Raw genomic sequence first — 19279 nt, forward strand, 5'->3', positions numbered from 1 at the left:
GTAATTCAAGTTGAGCGCAGATCTTCTGTGCTTTTTTGTGCTCCAAATGTTACTCACTGATGTAGCCTGTTTCATACAGCTTAATGCAATTTGAAATATACTTCATTTGCAATTTATTAAACATTATGGAAATGTTCAAATGACAAACCTAAACCTCATTTTTAGAAACCCAGCAAAAGAACTGAAAACACAAAATTAGAACATTGGATGCGAGAATGACAAAGGCCATTTAAAACTGATGATATATTAAGATAGAATATTATGACGACAAAGTAAGACAAAACAAATGCTAAAAACCACAAAACTGAATTTACAACTGAAATATTTAAGCTATCATAATGACAAAGGACATTTTAAATACCATTTTTACAACATTTTAAATTCTGTAATTGTCAGATGAACTCTTTAAATAACAAAGGTGAGGTATACCTGATGGTATAGGTTTAGTTTTTTCTTTCAAGCCTCAGATTCTTCTTCTTCACCAAAGGAAATAAGTGAATAAAAAAAGCAACAGTGACTGTAGAAATGCTCTCAACATTTCAATAACTGAACCCATACCATATAATACATAGTGAAGTAAATAATCTTCCCTCAACCCAGAACGTAACTGTGTGCGAACACATGGTTTTAACTTAAACCTGTGGAAATGCTCTACTTTGCTCCATGTGTTGATTTGTTTACGCAGTTTATCACTTATTAGCTAAATGTTAACATGCAACACATCCCTCACATTTGGCTTCTTCCTGTTCCTCTGTAATTCCCTGCATGATTACTTTCCCCTGTTAGCTGTTCTCCTTGTGTCACATATCCTGTTTTTGCATTACTTGAGTAAAATTCTAACGGCATCATTGTCAATATCCTGTTTGCGTTTGGCTGTGGTCAGGCCGGTGAGCCTTTGAGCTCTGTATACAACTCCATAAAATCCATTAGGTGATTCCGCTGTGAGCCAAAACAAGAGGATTTCATTAAAACTTCAGCATTACCCCTCATGTCCCTTATCGTCCCACAGCAACAGCAAAACGAGGGAAGTAGGAAACGTACAATGTCTCCTGTTTGTTGCGGTGAAGTCTAGAAGCCCGTGGATTTAAGGGTTTTCTGCACAAATATCACTCTCCAATCTGACTTTGTTTTACACAAGCCAAACGTGAACCTATGCCCTGTATACACAAAACCTTTTTTTTTTACATTTTGCGTGTCCATTTACACAAAACTGTGCGTGGAGCCACTGAAAATGCAGCTTTTGGAAAATGGCTCCCAAGGTGGAGCTCTCTAAAAACATACAATGACAACAATGTTTGCCTCCAGAGTGTCTTGACTCCCAGTCCATAATCTCCTGGGACTCGGTCGTTTTATAGTTGAGATTCACCCGGAAGAATATTTCAACTGAGTCGTCTCGTCCATATGAATGTCTGTGTATCTGTTGTTGTTCATGTTTATAGCGCATTGTTCTCTGTGTGCATGGGCGTGTGTGGTTTTTCATTACAAAGCAAACAACAGCACTCACTAGTGGCCCAACGGGGATGGAAACGAGGCCTGAATCATAATCCCACAAGTTCACACAAGGAATGAGCCAATTGAAGAATGTGAGGTGGAGATTGTAGAGACATATAAATGTAAAATAAGTATACATTTGTCTGAAAGAATAAATACTCTAATACAGATACCGGAAAATGTTTGAATGTAACATGTATATTTGTTTATTTTGTTGAGGTAACATCTGTTTTAGTGATCTAGAGAAGGTATTGAAAACCGTCGTTTAATTCAGTAATTCCTCTGTGATATTTCCAGTCCCACATGCCAATATCTTTCTCTTTTTTTTTCTTGCGATGACTTTTGCAGCAACCTCATAATGGGCATTAATTTCCTGTAGTTCGCTTTCAATACCCGGATTAATGACAACGTCATCAGCAAATGTTAATCTACACGATATATGTTGAATTTGAAAGTCACTCTCTGTCTTTGACAAGACCTGGTTGTTTTGGAGCGCTCCACTCAGACGACTTTTAAGGATTTTCTTTCAAGTGTTTGTTTTCATGTCCTTTTTAAACTTGGAGACACATGACACATTGCTACGTCTAAGCTTTTTCAGTCAGAGCAGATTATTTTCAAAGTTTGTTTACAGTAAATTTGAGGTACAGTTTGCGAAATCATGTCCTGAACTGTGGAGACTTTTTGCTTGTGGCCGTGTGCCGGCCAAAAACAATGAAGCTATAAAACATTTAGTGATTTGATTCATGAGCGGCTGTGACTCAGCAGTGCAGATCGTTTTTCATTACCAAGGTTGGCAGTTTGATCTCCAAGTGGCTTTTGGGGGAAGATCCCAAACCAAAGATGCCCCCAAAGATGCGCGAGCACCTGCCATGGTGTATGAATGTAATGGATCGTGTAAAGCCACTGAGAGTATTAAAGCAATATCATGTGCTACATAAGTAAATATACTACTTCATCACTTTTAGAGCAGTTGAACCATAAAATTGAAGAACAACAATTTGGAACTGGCTTTGATGCACTAATATATATCTTATAGAGATAGATATCGTGATCATATGCTTAATATATATTGCTGTATGGCGAGGTGACTGCAGGAGCATTCATTGACATTAAGCATATTTACCTACAAATTATAAAAAACATTCAAAGAGGTTGAGATTAATGTATATTTCTATATCTGGAAACCAGCCAGAGGTTTTCTTCTTCAATTGGGCGATAAAACAGAATTGCCACGTTTTATTTCTTTTTCTCTTGATTTACAACGCTGCCTTTTTGCAGTGTAAGACATGAACTCATCTCGGAGTTGATTATATAAATATGGTACTAGTTGGTAGTGATTGGTTTTTACAAACAAATGCTGCAGCTTAGCTTTGTGTCATTGTGTTTCTGGAGTGTGGTCGACTTTATGTTGTGTGTCTGTGTGTGTGTATTGTTCCCCATCCAAAAATGACTTGACCACAACAAGAGTCCATCAATGTGATTTTTATAAAGCCGGCATTAGTCTCAAAGCTCCGGCTTAAGCTCTGTCAAGTTTGAAGTGTGTGACTGCATGAGCACATCCCCGGCAGTGCTCACTGTGTGGAGGGCAACATTGGACCGAACCCCAGATTGTGGTGATTGGTGCTGCTGACCACACACGTATAGCTGCACACATGAAGGCTATAAAAGAAAGAAATCAAAAATTTAACTGCAGACTTCCATCTTCTCCCTTTTCTGTCTTGTTTGCGCTCAACATGGAATCAATTTTACAAGAAACGAGATCCATGTTTCTTAGTCAGGCAGAAGCATCACCGGAGGGGCTTCCCCCCCCCCCTCTTCTTTTCAACGCCGTATCGGGAGGGAGGTTATACGAGTCGGGCTTTCTGCCTCTGACATGAATAAACTCGTAAGTCATTACAGAATTGTAGCCACTCTTTATTTTGGAGATGAAGAGAGAGGGGGGGGGTCCTTCTTTTTTTTTTTTTACAGAGCATATTGATGCCTTCAATTTGAGCTTGAAAAACAAAAAGGAGGGGGAAACGTGCCCCATTGTGGTGACATCATCTATTGTTTCTGATAAGGACAATAGTTTCTCATACTGTGGAAGTTACCTTTCATTACTTCACCGTGGCTTTTGATGGTGTAATCAAGTCCGCTTTTGTGTTTATCTCACATTCAACAAGTTGACGTCTTCTCGGTGATTTCGTAATGATGTATGACTTCACCAAACTCATTGAAGTATTTTAAATATGATGTATTTGTTTGTTGATGTTGTCTAGATGTTTTCTTGAGCTTTTTTTCCGGTTACCTGATCTGCTATTGTTTTGTTTTGTTTTTTTATAGTAAAAGTCCTCCTATAGTACGACTACTTCAGTTCTGGGGCCACAAACAGCCCAAAGTTAGTGGGACAGACTGATAGAATAGTGCCATAATAACTTTTGAATTTAATATCCTATGTTACCAACAAGATATTTAGATTGTGATAATAACTGTTGTCCCTAAACCACGGAAGTCTCCTTCAGGATGGGTTAAAAGCACAGAGGACAAAATCTCACTCTCACTCGCAAATGATTTTTGATCGCAGTGCTTGAAAATATAATGTAAATGAATGAGAATTTGTGGTAGATTTCTTGGTGGCCCTGTTTTCAAGAGTTGAGAAGACCCAGACTGAGAGGAGTGCCACATGAGCTCATGCTTTTGGATTTTTTGGGGGGAGATACCACCAAAGAGTAAGAACCAAAGTCAGCGAGTGGATTCAGTTGTAACGTTGAACCCGCCGGGCTGCTTCACGAGGGCTATAATTAAGGATTGGTTTGTGGCGTTGTGGTTCTGCTGCCGCAGAACGCCTCATGTAGCTGACAGACACAAAGATCAATGCCACAGATTCTGGGAATCATGTTCTGTCATTTATCAGAGGAAAGCAGCTTCTCTTGTTGTTAACCATACCTTTCCTTTGAAAAATACACTTTTCAGTCATGGAAAACGAGTTTAACGGTTTAACTTGTGATATAATAAATGGAACCCCAACCTCACGTAGCTATATTAATGTAACTTCAATTAGCTGTGAGATTGTTCAGTCTAACAGTAACAGTAAAACAAACACATGGGTGACATTCAGACCTTTAAACAAGTTAGGAGCTGGTGTCAAATCAACCAAACTTAATCTCTGAATAATAATAAAGAAATAAAGAGTTATTAATAAAAAAACGTATTAAACCATACAAACTTAACTGTTAAACTCCACTTATGAATGAAAATATGCTTTTTACATAGTGGAATTAATAATAATAATTGATGATTTATATAGTGCTTTTTTTATTTAGATGAGTCAAAGCACATACAGAAAACATTATTCATTCACACCAGTCACACCGATGATGGTAAGCTCCGTTGTAGCCACAGCTAACAGAGGCCTGGCTGCCATTTTGTGCCCACGGCCCCTCCGCCCACCATCATCCTCCGTGCACCGTTCATTCGAGGCAATGTGGGTAAAGTGACATGCCCAAGAACTCAACTACCGGCAAAAGTATTATAACAAAGTTCGAACACAAATACAATTACTGGTTCTGTCTTGTATTATTTACACATTTTAAACTTATTTGGTTTCATGAACTATCTGTCTTTTTTTTTTTTTTACACAGGCCTACGTAAAGCAAAACTGAGATTTGCCTGAGTTTTCACCAGCTTCTTTGTCGTACTTCCACAATACAAAGGTCTGCTTGTTGGATTAACTTGTAACTCGAAGTCGGCCCCGGGAGTACCCGTGCTTTGGGATGCATTGGTAGCATAAAGAATTTCATTCATAATTAATAACAGATTTGATTGACTATTCGAATTACGAAATACAAATTACAAAGTACCGTCTCAGTGGATCAAAAGAATGCACCTCTTTTACCAAGTATATTGCATTGACCTTATTCTAAAATATCCATCTTTACCTACATTTTCTGAGAAGAGATTTCATTCTCCAGAATGTTGGTTGTCCATCTTTTATTTTTTTTATTGGATCCCCCAGATTGCCTGTTGCAAAAGCTGCAGACCTCATATCCAATCGCCTGTTCATAAAACATTACAGTGAAGCCAAAGTCTGAGTGGACACACCTGAAAATGAAGGCAATGAGCAGTTTCCAAGGTCTGTTCTTGATTAAAGGCCACGTTCATATATGTGATAATGAATCATCATCAAGGATTGAAAGCCTCACATTAGGATCTCTGCTGCCGCTAAAAAGGGCCTCATACTGTCGTGAACCCCTTCTCAGGACATAACCGATGTCACAGTTGAATGTTTCTTGTTCTTGAGTATTTCTTCTACCTTGAAATACTCCACACATGGGTTCAAGTTGAAGGGCAAACTGGGTCACTTCTCACATTTCCCCCATCACAAAGCTCTGGTGTGGCTCGTGTGTATTTTGAGTAATTTGTTATGTTGGAAAACGTCTCGAGGTCGTCTCAGTGCAGCTGCCATATCTGTTGTCTCATGAGATTAAATAGTCCAAATGATGATACTATTTTGACTCATGACATTCTGGTGGTATTTCATAAGCTGTACTCAGCCGCACATCACAGGCTGTATCCCAGGATTGTCTTATAAGACTGCATTGTGTTGGGAGGCTGCGACGTATGTATATGTATATATAGCGACATGTCCACAACCTCAGTGTGTGTCAACACTTTGTCAAGTCAGCTCTGTCCCTCATTAAGTGCTTAGCACATCCAGTGATGTAAGTGTTGGCACCGGAGCTATCATAACTTATCCTGAGTAAACCAAACTTACACGAGGTGGAATTATGGCTGACAGATTTTACATCTCACCTGTGCTTGGAGCCTGTGCGTACTGTGTCCGTTGGCTTAACAGATCATTTGTCCACTTGTGTCCTATCAAAGGAATAAATGGGAGGATTAGGCGTGCTGCCATTACAGCACTTGGCAAAGCTCCGTCTGTCTAACAGGTCCCGTTCCAGATCATACGCTTGGCCAGGAATGATGGGAGCTAAATAGTTCAAAACCAGCAACAACATTGTATTAGTGCTCCGGTGTGCCATTCTAGATTTATTTCTTCTTTTTATTCATATGCTTTAGCATATGATCTTTATTTTTCGTGAAATGGCGACATCAGGCACGCTCAGGAATGTCTTCAAAAAGAGCTGATTTATTGCTCCGTAACTGCGTGTGCGAGGTTACTGCTTCTAGGCTCTCTGCCAATAGACTGGTGTGCCTGCAAACTCCTATAGATTTACTGATAGTTATCCAAAAATGTCCATGAACCACTACTGACTGTCTGGTGCTCCACATTCACTTAACAGAGTGCACTCCGTGCACCGCGCTTTCATCTGCACTTGCTGTGGTTTCTTGTGTTTTTCTTGAGCCCATAAAATAATAATTGGCTCTTTTTTCTTTCCAGCAGATATGGCTCCGATATTCCCAGCAATAGCTGAAAATTATATAAAGAGTTAATTGAAGGGTCTAATGTGACTTTCTCTCCCTCTCTGTTCTTGCTAACCAGCGTCAGGCTGTCTGGGATGCTGATCTGAACGCTGTGAGAGGTGGCAGCTCTGTGGGGCAGACGGGCCTGCTACTGGGCAACTCCCTCTTTTCTAAAGAACTGGAGAACATGGGCAAACAGCTCGCTGGTAGGCAGCTCTCTGCATATTTGTGTGTTTTTTTTATGTGTCTCTCTCTTTGTTTTAGATATTTCAAGTCTGACTTTATTCCTCCCACATGGTCAACTCCTTTGAGTCACTGTTTTATTAAAATGTTAATATATGAATGCATGTAAAAGTTGAATTGGCAATAGCCCATTACTATTATAACATTTTTTACACTATTATAAAAACTGAAGTTTCTATGAGCTTATACTGTATTATTTTTGGCGTACATGAAAACAGCAGTGAAGCTGCTGTCCCTGTCCTGTTTCCTCTGCCGGCTCTGAGCTTTAATGTAGATTTTATTGGAGAACTGCCTCACCACTTCAACTCAGTCCTCCTGAAAGATGTCCGCCTATGAGTCACATCCTTCACCCTGCGATGTACTGTCCATCCTGGATACAGGTTTTCGTCATAAGAGCTGTCTGCTGCTCTGTGCATGATGAGATTTATCTCGGTTGTTTTGTTGCGCCTTCCTCTTTTTATCTTCAGGTCAGAAATCTGTGTCTTTCAAGGACAGAGGGGAGACGCCTTCCCCCGTTGCAGAAGCCAGGACAGTTGATGATACAGGCCTCTGATAAAGTAGCATTTGTGCAGCAATATTTTACCAACAACTAACTGGTGTAACTTTAGCTGACCTTGTTTTTATCATTTGTTAGACACCTCAGTTAATGTGTCACAGCAACTCTGCTATAAAAGCTATGTTGTTGGCCTGCATGACATATAGCAAGTCAGGCAGCATCGTAGTGAGGATTTACAGCAACTTTTTTTTTTTTTTTTTTTACATGTTTGAAATAAAAACTTTAAATCAAATCACAATATACATTTCCCCATTATGCATGTGCATTCATGCTGTGCATTTCAACATAAGACAACAACCATAAGATAAAGCAATACTCCTCTACGTTGTATTTGAGAAGGTCTGAGTTCAAATACCAGCCGGGGCCTTTCTTTATGGAGTTTGTATGTTCTCCCTGTGTTTGCATGGGTTTCCTCCCACAGTCCAAATCATTAACACATTATTCAGACATTTAAAAATAATGGACATTTCATTTTACCAAGTTGCTTTATTTTCAGTTATTAGTCAGTAAATTACACCGATGCTGAGCAAAGATAGAAATAATCATTTAAAATGAGTTTTGTCATTATTCACCAGTCTCATAGTGGAAAGATAGAAGGACTTGTAGCATTGAGTGGTTCTTATTAAAACGTCTGGCTGCGAGCATCAGGGAGAACTCGCCGACAGTCGATGAGTGTCTGTGTATGTTTTAACGGGAAATTGTACGTCTGACTCAGATCAAATACTCCTTTTGTTCATACACAAACATGGACATGTACACTTTGAACTTTAAAGACCTGAGAACTGAAAGGGGCTCAGATAGCACTTATTGAACAGGAAGCAGAGCTTCCAGCCAAAGAATGCATCTGCTTTGCGTTAATTAAAAACTAATCTTTTGAGTAAAATATCTCTAAACGAAATAGAAAAACTCATTTATTTCTCCATGTCACAAATGTATGGTAGCTCCAGCACTGACGCACTGAATCAATAACTTTCTGCTGAGTCATTAGAAACAGATTGAAGCCTTAATGTGCTGCAGACTGTATGACAACATGGAATCTCTTCAACTATTTGGAAATAATTATTCTCCTTGCAGTCTGAGGCTCATCTTTGATATATATAGGACTTCTGAGTGACTCGAAGGCTGCTTTTGTTGTCATAAAGATCAAGTACGTGTTGGCTCATGAATAAGATGAAAGTGTGGAGCGAAGGCCGAAGCCAGCACTGCCATTTAGCATCGTGTGTCACACTCTTGCTTGTTTATGTATGTCTCTCGCACTGTTTGACAGCAGCGCTGTGTGAAAAAGACCTTGTCCATGCCTCCACATACCAGAGTTATTTGAAGCATATTGATCTCATAACGTGACCTTATTCCGATGTCAACCATCAGCAGTCCCAGCTGGGGTGACTTTCTCAGCTCATCTGCACATCGGCACTCAACACGCTGGTTATTCATCGAACTAAACAGCTTGTTTGTTTTATTTCTGAGGCGGCAGTGGAAGAGAACTATTTATGTTAATAGTACACAAACATTAGCCCAGGAGGCCTTCAGATGGCATTGATTTCTCGTTGTTTTACGCTGAGTTAGTGAAAATTCAGGCTGAGGGCTCCCAGCAAGCATTTCAATGACAAGCAAAAGCTTTATCAGCTGCTAACAATTCACATCTTACAAGCTCACTTTGATGAGAAAGTTAGTGAAGTCCAGCTTCACCTTAGCTTTTATCAGTCTCTGCATTTTTACCTATATGCTCATTTTAGAAATATACGATTCTGTAACAAGCTATAGAGATCCACCGTGACTGACTGACTTGACATTTCGTTGAGACATTGAATTTGTGAAATAATAATCATGAATTCTCTTTTTTTAGAACTATTCTGTTCTGTTCTGTTCTGTTCTGTTCTGTTCTGTTCTAGTCTATTCTATAAATATATATACATATTGCAAAATGGTGACGGTAAAATACTTTTCAATGGACTGAGGATTCAAGCACCGCAAATTTAAATTGACACTGTTTTAAATAGGATAAAGTGCAATTCATCACTATTAATTTAGAAAAGTTATGCAATTATGTCATTTGAAAATTTTTTTTGTTTATTGAACGTATGTAATGCTCATTTAATTACATTTATTACATCTAGTAGTGGCGTCTACAGATGAAAATGTGATGTGAAAAGAAAACACAACTAATTCACAGCTGGTGGTAATTAGGAGGAATAGAAGGTGCTCTGTTATTTGGAAGAGATAATGACAAAGCACAAATACATTAGCATTGTATACTACTCCTTGTATTTGATCAAAAATAATTTTATTACCACAATACCTCACGACATTATGGCACATCGCTTGTGAACTTGTATATTGAGTTCATCTATAATCAGTAGTTAAAACTCGGTTTAATTTTTAGTCTTTTCCTCTCGCAGTACGGTGGGTGGTGTCTCAGTTCATCGATGGATGTAAGCAGCATCTCGTGTAATTGTCAGCCTGCAGACAAATGCTATGTCATTAGGCTGCTTGTTTACTTTCAGAGTCGGGACCCAATAAGGATTGCGTGACTTCTGCATGGTAGTCTTGCATGCTGCAGCCCCGTTCTTTCCCACCCCGTGCAACTGCTTCTTGATCATACGCTTTAATAGATTAGATCTGTTTCTGTTTCTTCTTGTCTCCCACTCTGTCCTCCCCTGTCTCAGTTTCCACCCTGTCTCTTTTTCCTCTTCTTATTGCTCAAAATTCTGGATCAAAGGTTCAGACCGTATAGATTTATTTGTATGTCTTTGAACTGTGGGAGCTGTCATTTCCTATCAGCGTCTGTGAGCTAGCGCCGTCTATTTCTGTGTTTAAGACGGTCAACTGTGCAGGATTTCGAAATGAAACAGTCTAATAGGCTCCTCTTTAATGCCGGGAAGTCAAGGGAGGCAAGTAGTTTACAATAAATGAATTCATGAGTGCAGGGACTGTTTTTGGAAGGAAACATGTGGTGTTAATCAGTTTCATGGTAAATAACTTGGGATTAAAATATCCACTCTATGGACACAGATTACTAATAAACGCATCCTGTTTACAGCACAATATTACAGCAACAGCAGTGACAGTGGACCGAGTGTGAGTAGACTTCAGTTTTATGAGAAATCATGATATGGGAAACTTCACTTTACACTACTTTTCCATGGTATTTATTTCCATGCCGTGCAGAGGTATTTGCTGATTTAGTATCTGCTTTTATGGTTGCAAACTTTTTTTTTTTTCACGCAGCCTAGCAACCATGTAACAATGCTTTACTTTATGGTGTGCAAAATGTATATACAGGAATCTCACATCTGCCAGAAATCTGATGTCATGATAAACCCGCAGCAGTCTACAAAGTTCATTATCTTACAGCCTTTTGTCAGAATCACACAAGAAAAAGCCAAGATGTAACTTGTACCTTCGTATTCCTCCTTTATTATTTAGAATTACGATGTGGACAATGTGTTAGGCTTAAAGCAACGCAGATGGAATGTCATGTGGCGCACGGTGCGTATTGAAAAGACACTGAGCAGCATGTGCTCTGCATTGCATCTCACTATAAATGTTGACATGTATGAAATCAGGGCAGCTTCAGCACAGAAACAGCAATCCAATTATGTCAGTTGGAAAGAAATGTGGGGTTTTTTTTTGTCCCCAATGAATGCAAAACACTCTTTTTTTTTTGGTTGAATAACCTGAAGCTAAATTTGGTTGCGTTGCATACTAAAATTGATATTTCTTCGGAAAATTCAAACACATGTTTCCTGTATTACAATGGAAAAAAAATATTGTTTACATGAGATCAAAGCACCACTTGCGCTAAAAACAAGGAAGTCAAAGTTTGTCAAATACTTGTCACGCTTCCTTTTGTGTTTATGTCACAGAGATATTTTTCCAGAGATGCTCGCTTTTGAGTGAGTCATCCTTGAAATTATGCTTCTCAAATGATAACTCCCAGACTTGTTTGTTGAATACCGATTGCCAAGTTTTGGAACAAAAGCATAAAACACGGAAAAAATGACCCAGATGTTGATCGCAGAAGTTGGCTACATCATCCCTTTTACAAACAGAAATGTTTTCGAGACTACCAGAGCTGCAAACAAATGTGTTTTTGTCAGGAACCGGAGGAAGAAAATATGACCATGCTTTATCTACTGTGTATTGACTCGGGACTTTTTTTTTTCTGACACAGGAAGCTGGATACGCCACAGTTTACAAGGTCTATAAATATTGTCATCATTGCCCAGAAGAAGGATTAAACTAAGCTGTCTCGCCCACTTTAATGCTCAGTAAAGTTTGTGAATCATCCGTCTGGTAGAACGTACACGAGACATGTAACGCAGCCTCAGAATAATAATTAAAAAAACGTGTCACTTTTTGTTGGAATCTTGAAAGTCCATTGACCAGAATTAGCTTGATTTCATGTTACAAGCAACTTTATGGACAAGTGCCAGCTCAGCTCTGGCATTGTCTATTCATGTTGAGTGTAAAATATGGAGACTGTGGCTGGATGGATGGATGGATGGATGGATGGATGGATGGATGGATGGATGGATGGATGGATGGATGTAACAAATCACTCCTGATTGTAGAAATGATGACATGATCTCTCTCTTCTTCTGCAGAGGTTGAAAAGGACCTGGCCAAGCTCGCAGAAGTAGGAAAGTTGACGAGCCGGACCTCCAACAATCCGCACAGTAGCCTTCTCCACACCCCTCTACGGCACAGAACCCTCCCTGACACGCTTCCTCTTCCCAGTCTCCTCTCCCGACCCCAGTCTCCCGCCGCCGGCCTCACAGGAACGCCCTGTGGCGTGGGCCTCCCTTTGCTCAGCCCCAAGCCCATCTCCCTGGTCATGGGCCGGACTCAGTCCCCCAGCAACCCCGGGAGCAGGACTCAAACCCCGAGGACACCCAGCAGACCCCTGACCCCGAATAGTTTACTCTCCCGCTCCAGCTTTAGCCCTGGACCTCATAAAGAGGTGACCTTCCGGAGGTCACGGAGCCGCCCCGTGACACCCACTTGTCAGCCGACACATCCCCGCCCGCTGCTCACCCCTCCAGGACTCAGCACGACAGACAGTCTTGGTGCCAGCCTAAGGGCCTATCTCTCCGAGGTGAGGCTTTTAACAGGAAAAGAAGGTGGATATAAGCGACTTGACCCTTCTTACTTTTTCAGTGGCCATAATCCAACATCAATTGTTGCACATCATATCACATATCATCTGAGAATTACCTCGCCATGACAAAGATCATGTACACCCACACTGTAAAACATACGATAAATCTGTCATAAACTTTGGGTCATGAACAAGAATATATATATATATATGTGTTGGTATGGTAAGAAAAAACCTGTGTTCCGAGTGTCAAATAGGCTTTGTAGCCAAGTAAAGCTGTGCGAGGAACATGAGAGCTTTTACGCTGAAAGATTACAAGTGAGAGCAACAGAACACACAATATCACACATGTGCGTATCCCTTGCAGACGTGCGCACTTCGTGTGGGGTTTACCGGCGAGTCATGGAGGTCTGTACAGTAGGATGTCATTTCACTGTGGAAAAACGAGTCTGGCATGAAGGGGGGGGGCTTTCAGTGAGATTTTGTTCTTATACTCCTTTCATGATCTACTTAACAGCGGCGCTGTTAAATATGAGACTTTTTTTTTTTTTGAAGGTGTTATTAATGGTGGGCAGGAATTTTACAATCCCTTTGTATACTCTTTGACAGTTACGCCAGTTGACACCTAGTGACATTAAGCAAAACACTAGTGCACCCGGTCTGCTTTTATTGAGGCCACCTGGTTCCACATTGAGGAGTTGAAGTAAGGCCTGGTGAGAGAGTGAAGAAATCCCTAACCTCTTAAAACACTGGTTGAACTGGAAAGATCTTATATACATATTCCTTTTCTTATTTGCAGGAACATTTTTGCTGGAACATTGGGATCAATTACATTTGGCCTTGGTGGAATTTCAAAATCCAAATATTATGTTGTTCCATATATGTACATCAAGGACTTTTATTTCTCTGCCTCACGGCGTGAAGGATGGGGTTACATTCTGGGCCTTTCTTGATGAGGTTTGCATGTTCTCCACAAGCCATATGTGTGTTTTCACTCATGCTTCCTCAACCAACTCAGACGCTGAGATATTGGCGACACTGGCATGCTACCTCTTTGTGAAAATGCAAAGTAGAAATCGCCTCAAAGCCATGTCAGGTTGGGTTTGTTAAAACATGCATGATGTAACGGCTTTAGGAAAAGTTCTTTTGACAATTCACTGTATTTTGTATCAAAACATTTCATTGGAATTGGCTTTATGTTGAGGTAGTAGTAATTTTTGGTATTAATTGCTTGGTTTTTGTGAAAATATAGACATTTTAATCATGTGTACTCTGTGCCATAACAAAGAAAACCTTTTAAGTGTATATTTAAAGGTCATTATGGCACTCTTTTACCGGTCCAGCTTAATCAAGATGAAAATGGGCTGTATATGGCCAATGCACTAAAATACGTTCAACAGCCCTGGTATAGAATATAGATGGACAGCTTCCTGTTGCTCCAATGAATACCTCAAGAAGAAAATATGTATCAGATCAATTTGGTCAACAAATTTCTTGAGGTGTAATGTTTGACATTTACAACCACTTGATATGCTTTTCAGTCCATCAGTCTATCTAGCTTGTGTTGGACAATAAATCTACCTCAAACCCATTACATGAATTTCCCACTGGGATTAATCAAGTATTTTCCATTCTGTTCTATTTCTTTGGACCGTGTGAAGAATCCCAAGTACCCAAAGAGTACGTGCAGTTTTCTGAAAGGCCCCCATAACCTGAAGATGAACCATTACAATTTTTTACTGTGAGGCAAAAAGGCTAACAACTAAATTACCATGCAGCCCCTAAATAAGTCTGAACATGTTTCAGACTTATTTAGGTTCAGACTGTTATAATGACATCACACAGTAGAACAACAAACTAACTGCTAAATAGAGAAGCTAAAAATATCTTTCTTAACCTTGCTTTTTTTTTTTAATTGTCCATCACCCACAGAGAACATAAAGTATTAACTTTTTCCATCATTTCTGATCTTGGGTGTTCTGTTTTTTTTTTTTTCCATTTCAGGATGAGTTTTACCAGCAGTTACAGGCCATCAGGCAGCCTTGGCATGTTCCCAGTGACACTGACAGTGACATCCTGGAACCTCCTGAACAGGATAAGAGTGAGTCACTCCGTTTCTTTTTTAAACTCTACTTTTGGTTGTTTATCATGGTCTGATTATAGGAGGGAGCAAACATTCACAGTTTATCAAAGTCGCTGCCAGTTCGCCATATCCTCTCAGTTGAGTCAAAGGCGCCACTAATGGATTTACCTTCCCAAAGCTTTTTATTCTTTGCGAGATGTGAGGTTCATTTCATTACTGTAATGCCACTTCACCACAGTGAGTTATGACCAATAAAGTGGCAATAGAAAAATATTCCTTGTAAAATTCTGAAATGGCGCATACGAGCTCACATATTTAAAAAGAAAATTATATTTCACCACTGGGTGAAATCTTGGAGGGATTTTGAGTTGAGGGAATATTGTTATGTAAAATGTCCTTTCCTGGCATCAAGTAAGAGATATATCTCAATCAAGATCCAGTTGATAGACGCGAATGGCTTTTGCCTACAAGTCGTAAATTCAGCCATGGTAATGGTTCTGGCTAGGAGACAGTCCTGCAAATTTATCTGGCTTTGAACTTGACAGAATTAGAACAGACCTCCCCGAACGCTCCGGCCATAAATCAGATGAACGTATATGGCAGTACGGTCTGATAGTCAGGTGCCAGACTGAAGCTAAGTAATTCTCAATTTACTGTGACCCACTGAAAACTGTCAAATTAATGCTCTTGCATATGGCTAAACCTCTGAAATCATATGAGACATTAGTAAGAATTTACAAGTGCAGCTCTTTCAAATATGACAATGAATTTTGCATCGCTGCAAAAGAAATAGTTGAAAAGCCAATCATGGAAAATTTGACAAACAATCTGAATATTTTTCTATTTTTAGAGCATTAAAGCATAATACCTGTTAATATTGAACCAAAAGACACATGAGGTCATTGGTACAAAAGTTATAATATCATAAAACAAGATGAAGTCACTTTAAAGAAAGTCATACTTCTCAAAAGGTCCAGGAGTACAGAAAGAACGGGGTCAATCAATCCAGGCATCAAACAACAAACCAACCAACCAACATATAAACCAAAGAAATCAACACATGGACTCACTCATCAACCAACACACCAAACAACAGTCAACCATAAACCAAACAATAAGCACAGTATCCATCAGACACACTTGTTAAACCAATGCACCGACCGACCAACCTAAATAATAAATAAAAACTTCGCAGAAAAAGGATTTCATAAAAGAAGAGTCACAATTATTTATAACGTTGCCACAAAATAATTTGTTCTAGCTGTCTGGCAAACTCAACAAATCTACGACACAGATTTACAACCTCCAAAGTTAATTTATAAATGAGTCCACGAGGGACGTCGGCCATGGATTTGAATGTGTTCTGAAGAAACAAAGACTCAGCATCAGCTACTCAAAATGAGAATGAAGTGCAGGTGGGACCGAAAGTGACAGCGATCACTGTTCTCATGACAGAGGAGTTTCAGTCCAACGACAGATCAGACCGGTGATTGGCCGTCACGTCGACATAAAACATTCCCGACAGGTTTCTCCGGAGGGTCGTTGTTTTTCCAAACGTGTATCTTGCACAATAAATGGACAGATTTTCCTAATAGGCCCCCGGGGGGCATCGCTCGAAGACTTGGCAGCGGCAGTGGCATGTTGAGAAAGGATACGAGCCACGCATTGAATTAGATGTGGCTCAAACAGAGGAAAGAGAGGCTGACTGTGGAAAAGCAACCCAACAGCCACAAGACGTGACAAAGCACTTTCTGGCGTGAGAGAAGGCCCACAGGACTGTTCAGTGTGTGTGAGTGTGTGTGCATGTGAGTGATTGTATTAGTCAGGGTAAGACATTAAGATTGTTTTCTCAGAGCACTTTTGCCCCATTAATCAGATATTTCTGTTTCCCTGTGTAATCTTTCAACCGAAGAAATACTGCAGTCAAAAAGCATGTTGGCAGCTGCATCGTCGCTTTGCGCCATTACATTAAAAAAAACAAAAAAACAATAATCCTCAAAAGAGCAGCATTTAAGAAGATTTTCTATTACCTACTTTCTGAGAAGATATTCAATTAAGTAACAATCTGAGAAAAATGTCATTCGCTCATTTGTTTCCATAACTGTTGGGTCCATGTTATTGCAATCATCCATTGTTATTGTTGTCGGATTTGTTCTCACAAAAAAAAACATTCAGACAATCTTCCTTTTTTAGCTCTCTTACTGTCGTTAAGGCCACAATAGCAACTCAGAATCTCACAAACTAACATATTACATCACATTTGTTCAGTGCAGGGAATGTTTTCCCGGCATGAGCCAACATATTAAATTACACATTTTAGAATTCAATTCCATTTGAATGTTCTAAAATTGAATTCTTGCACAGATCCGTCAGTGTACCAGATCCATTTTGTATCATAAAAGTCTAACTTTTCACATTATAGGGAAAAAGACAGCCGAGAATAACTACTGAACATGAGAAAATTGTGTGCAGCATGTGATATTTCAAAAGACATTCTTTCAAGATAATATCTAAATTTGATTAACATAGTTTAACAGAGTAGATGAATAGATCCAAAAGGAGCCACATCCTATCTGCCTCATATCACACTAAGGTCTGTTGTTCCCAGAGCTTCATATTTTGCAGTTCTGTATATCTTTGTGTGTTTTATGTGTCTGTCTTTGTTAACATATCAATATAACAATAACAATATCAACTGAGTTCAAACAACTATATTATTCCCTCATGGGCGACTCTTTTGTACCTTTCCATTTCACACACACGATACTCACAATCACCAATCACTTGAATCCACTGAGCATGTGGACGTTAATAATGATAATGAATAGATAGTATATATAACATCCCGGGAGGTTTGGTAATGATGTGGTTTTAAGTAACATGTTACTGTAATGTCAATAGTTTTGATGGGTAGCCTCACTCGAACGGAATAAATTAAAATGTTTGCACTTTATTTTTGATTTCCAATAAATACATGTATATTCACCCACACTCACTGTCATAAAATTGGCCCGCACACTGTCAAGTTGTCATGTGAATATTGGGCACAAGTTACCTTCTCAGTAACATGTTCTTTTTGTCTTATATCACAGTGTCTGTGATCAAGTACTTCTTTTCAACCGTCAACACAATAAAATGTCTCTGCTTAATACATTTGTATTCATTCTTTGTTCAGGTGGATCACGAGATGCCAATAAAAGATCTGTGTTTTCAGGTAAGATGTCTCACACACTAAAGACCTTAAAAAAAACAAAAACTAAAAAAAACCACACACACACTCAAAAAGCTTTTGTTTTGTGCTGTTTGTTTAATAGTACTGCCTCCATGCCTGTGAGTGACCTCATTTGTAGCACCACACTACGCAGACCAGTGACTTACTGTGGAAGCCTCCACCTTCATTTATGGTCCATTCAATTACCGTCACAGGCTAAATGGAGGGCGCAGAGGATCCGGGATGTGATTGGTGGAGGCCGCATGTGTGTGTGTGTGGAGACGGGAACACTGTTGCCCAGTTCCATTAAGTCACTTTGGTTCTGAGTTTACACGCTGCAGACAGCGGCAACTCTCAGCGTCAACATTTGGGAGAAGGAGAAAGTCTGTCTGGCTTGAGGTCGTCTGCGGTTCTCCTTCTTGTGGCTCCAGAGGTGCCCACAGTTCCCAGTGTCAGTGTGCCAGTCTGGAGGGAGATCTGAGAGCTGCTGCTGCTGCTGCTGCTGCTGCTTGGCTATCAGAGAGGCCAGGGCGTTGCCACGGCAACCAAACGCAAACCCTGGAATTGTGAAATATGGTCACTGGAACCTCCGGCGGGCAGTAATAAGCTTCATTTTCCACCTCGTGTTTGTCCGTGACATGTTCAAATATTAAATGACCGCTTCACGGTAATTGCCTCGGTTATTATTCTTATTAGCGGTTAAATGTGTCTGATTTTGGTTTCTAAGAGACTGATGTTTTTGTCTGTCATCCTTCACAGGCCTATAGTGATGAAGACCAGAGACATCCAGCCAATCAAACGAATATGCAAAACCACTGGACATTTTGAATATGTGTGGATACAGACACTTATTTTTTTAATTCATATGGATGAAAAGAACAATTATATACTTTTTTCACTGATATTTCTTAGAGATTGTACTGTAACTCTATGATGAAATATGAAAAAAAAAGACTTCAGAGTATGGATTATGCCATTTATTTTTGTTTGCTCTATAGCATGCCGTTGAACTTAAGGAAAACAGATGCATTTTGTTGTTGGTAGACCCTTTTCTCTAGGCCTAGTGAATATTCACATTGTGAGGGCAGCACACCCGTATTAGGAAAGTGTTTGTTGACATGCACTGTTAAACAGATTTAGTGATTTTAAGGTAGCAAATATACAAGTCACGGAGGGAAAACATGGAATGCT

The 19279-nt window shown here is 39.6% G+C and overlaps 1 protein-coding gene across 1 annotated transcript in view; it reads left to right on the plus strand.

The window, feature by feature from the left end:
- Positions 1-18879, plus strand: part of cUnh8orf34 (chromosome Un C8orf34 homolog) — a 70615-nt gene extending 51736 nt beyond the window's left edge. Inside the window, exons 11-15 of the mRNA XM_080515362.1 lie at positions 6974-7100; positions 12301-12791; positions 14799-14895; positions 18053-18091; positions 18848-18879. Coding sequence (XP_080371488.1) covers positions 6974-7100; positions 12301-12791; positions 14799-14895; positions 18053-18091; positions 18848-18855 — 762 coding nt within the window. The 3' untranslated portion in view covers positions 18856-18879. The remainder of the gene's footprint in view (positions 1-6973; positions 7101-12300; positions 12792-14798; positions 14896-18052; positions 18092-18847) is intronic.
- Positions 18880-19279: the final 400 nt, after the last annotated feature.

The sequence above is a fragment of the Blennius ocellaris genome (assembly GCF_963422515.1).
Source record: "Blennius ocellaris genome assembly, chromosome: 19".
In the NCBI taxonomy this organism is placed as follows: Eukaryota; Metazoa; Chordata; class Actinopteri; order Blenniiformes; family Blenniidae; genus Blennius; species Blennius ocellaris.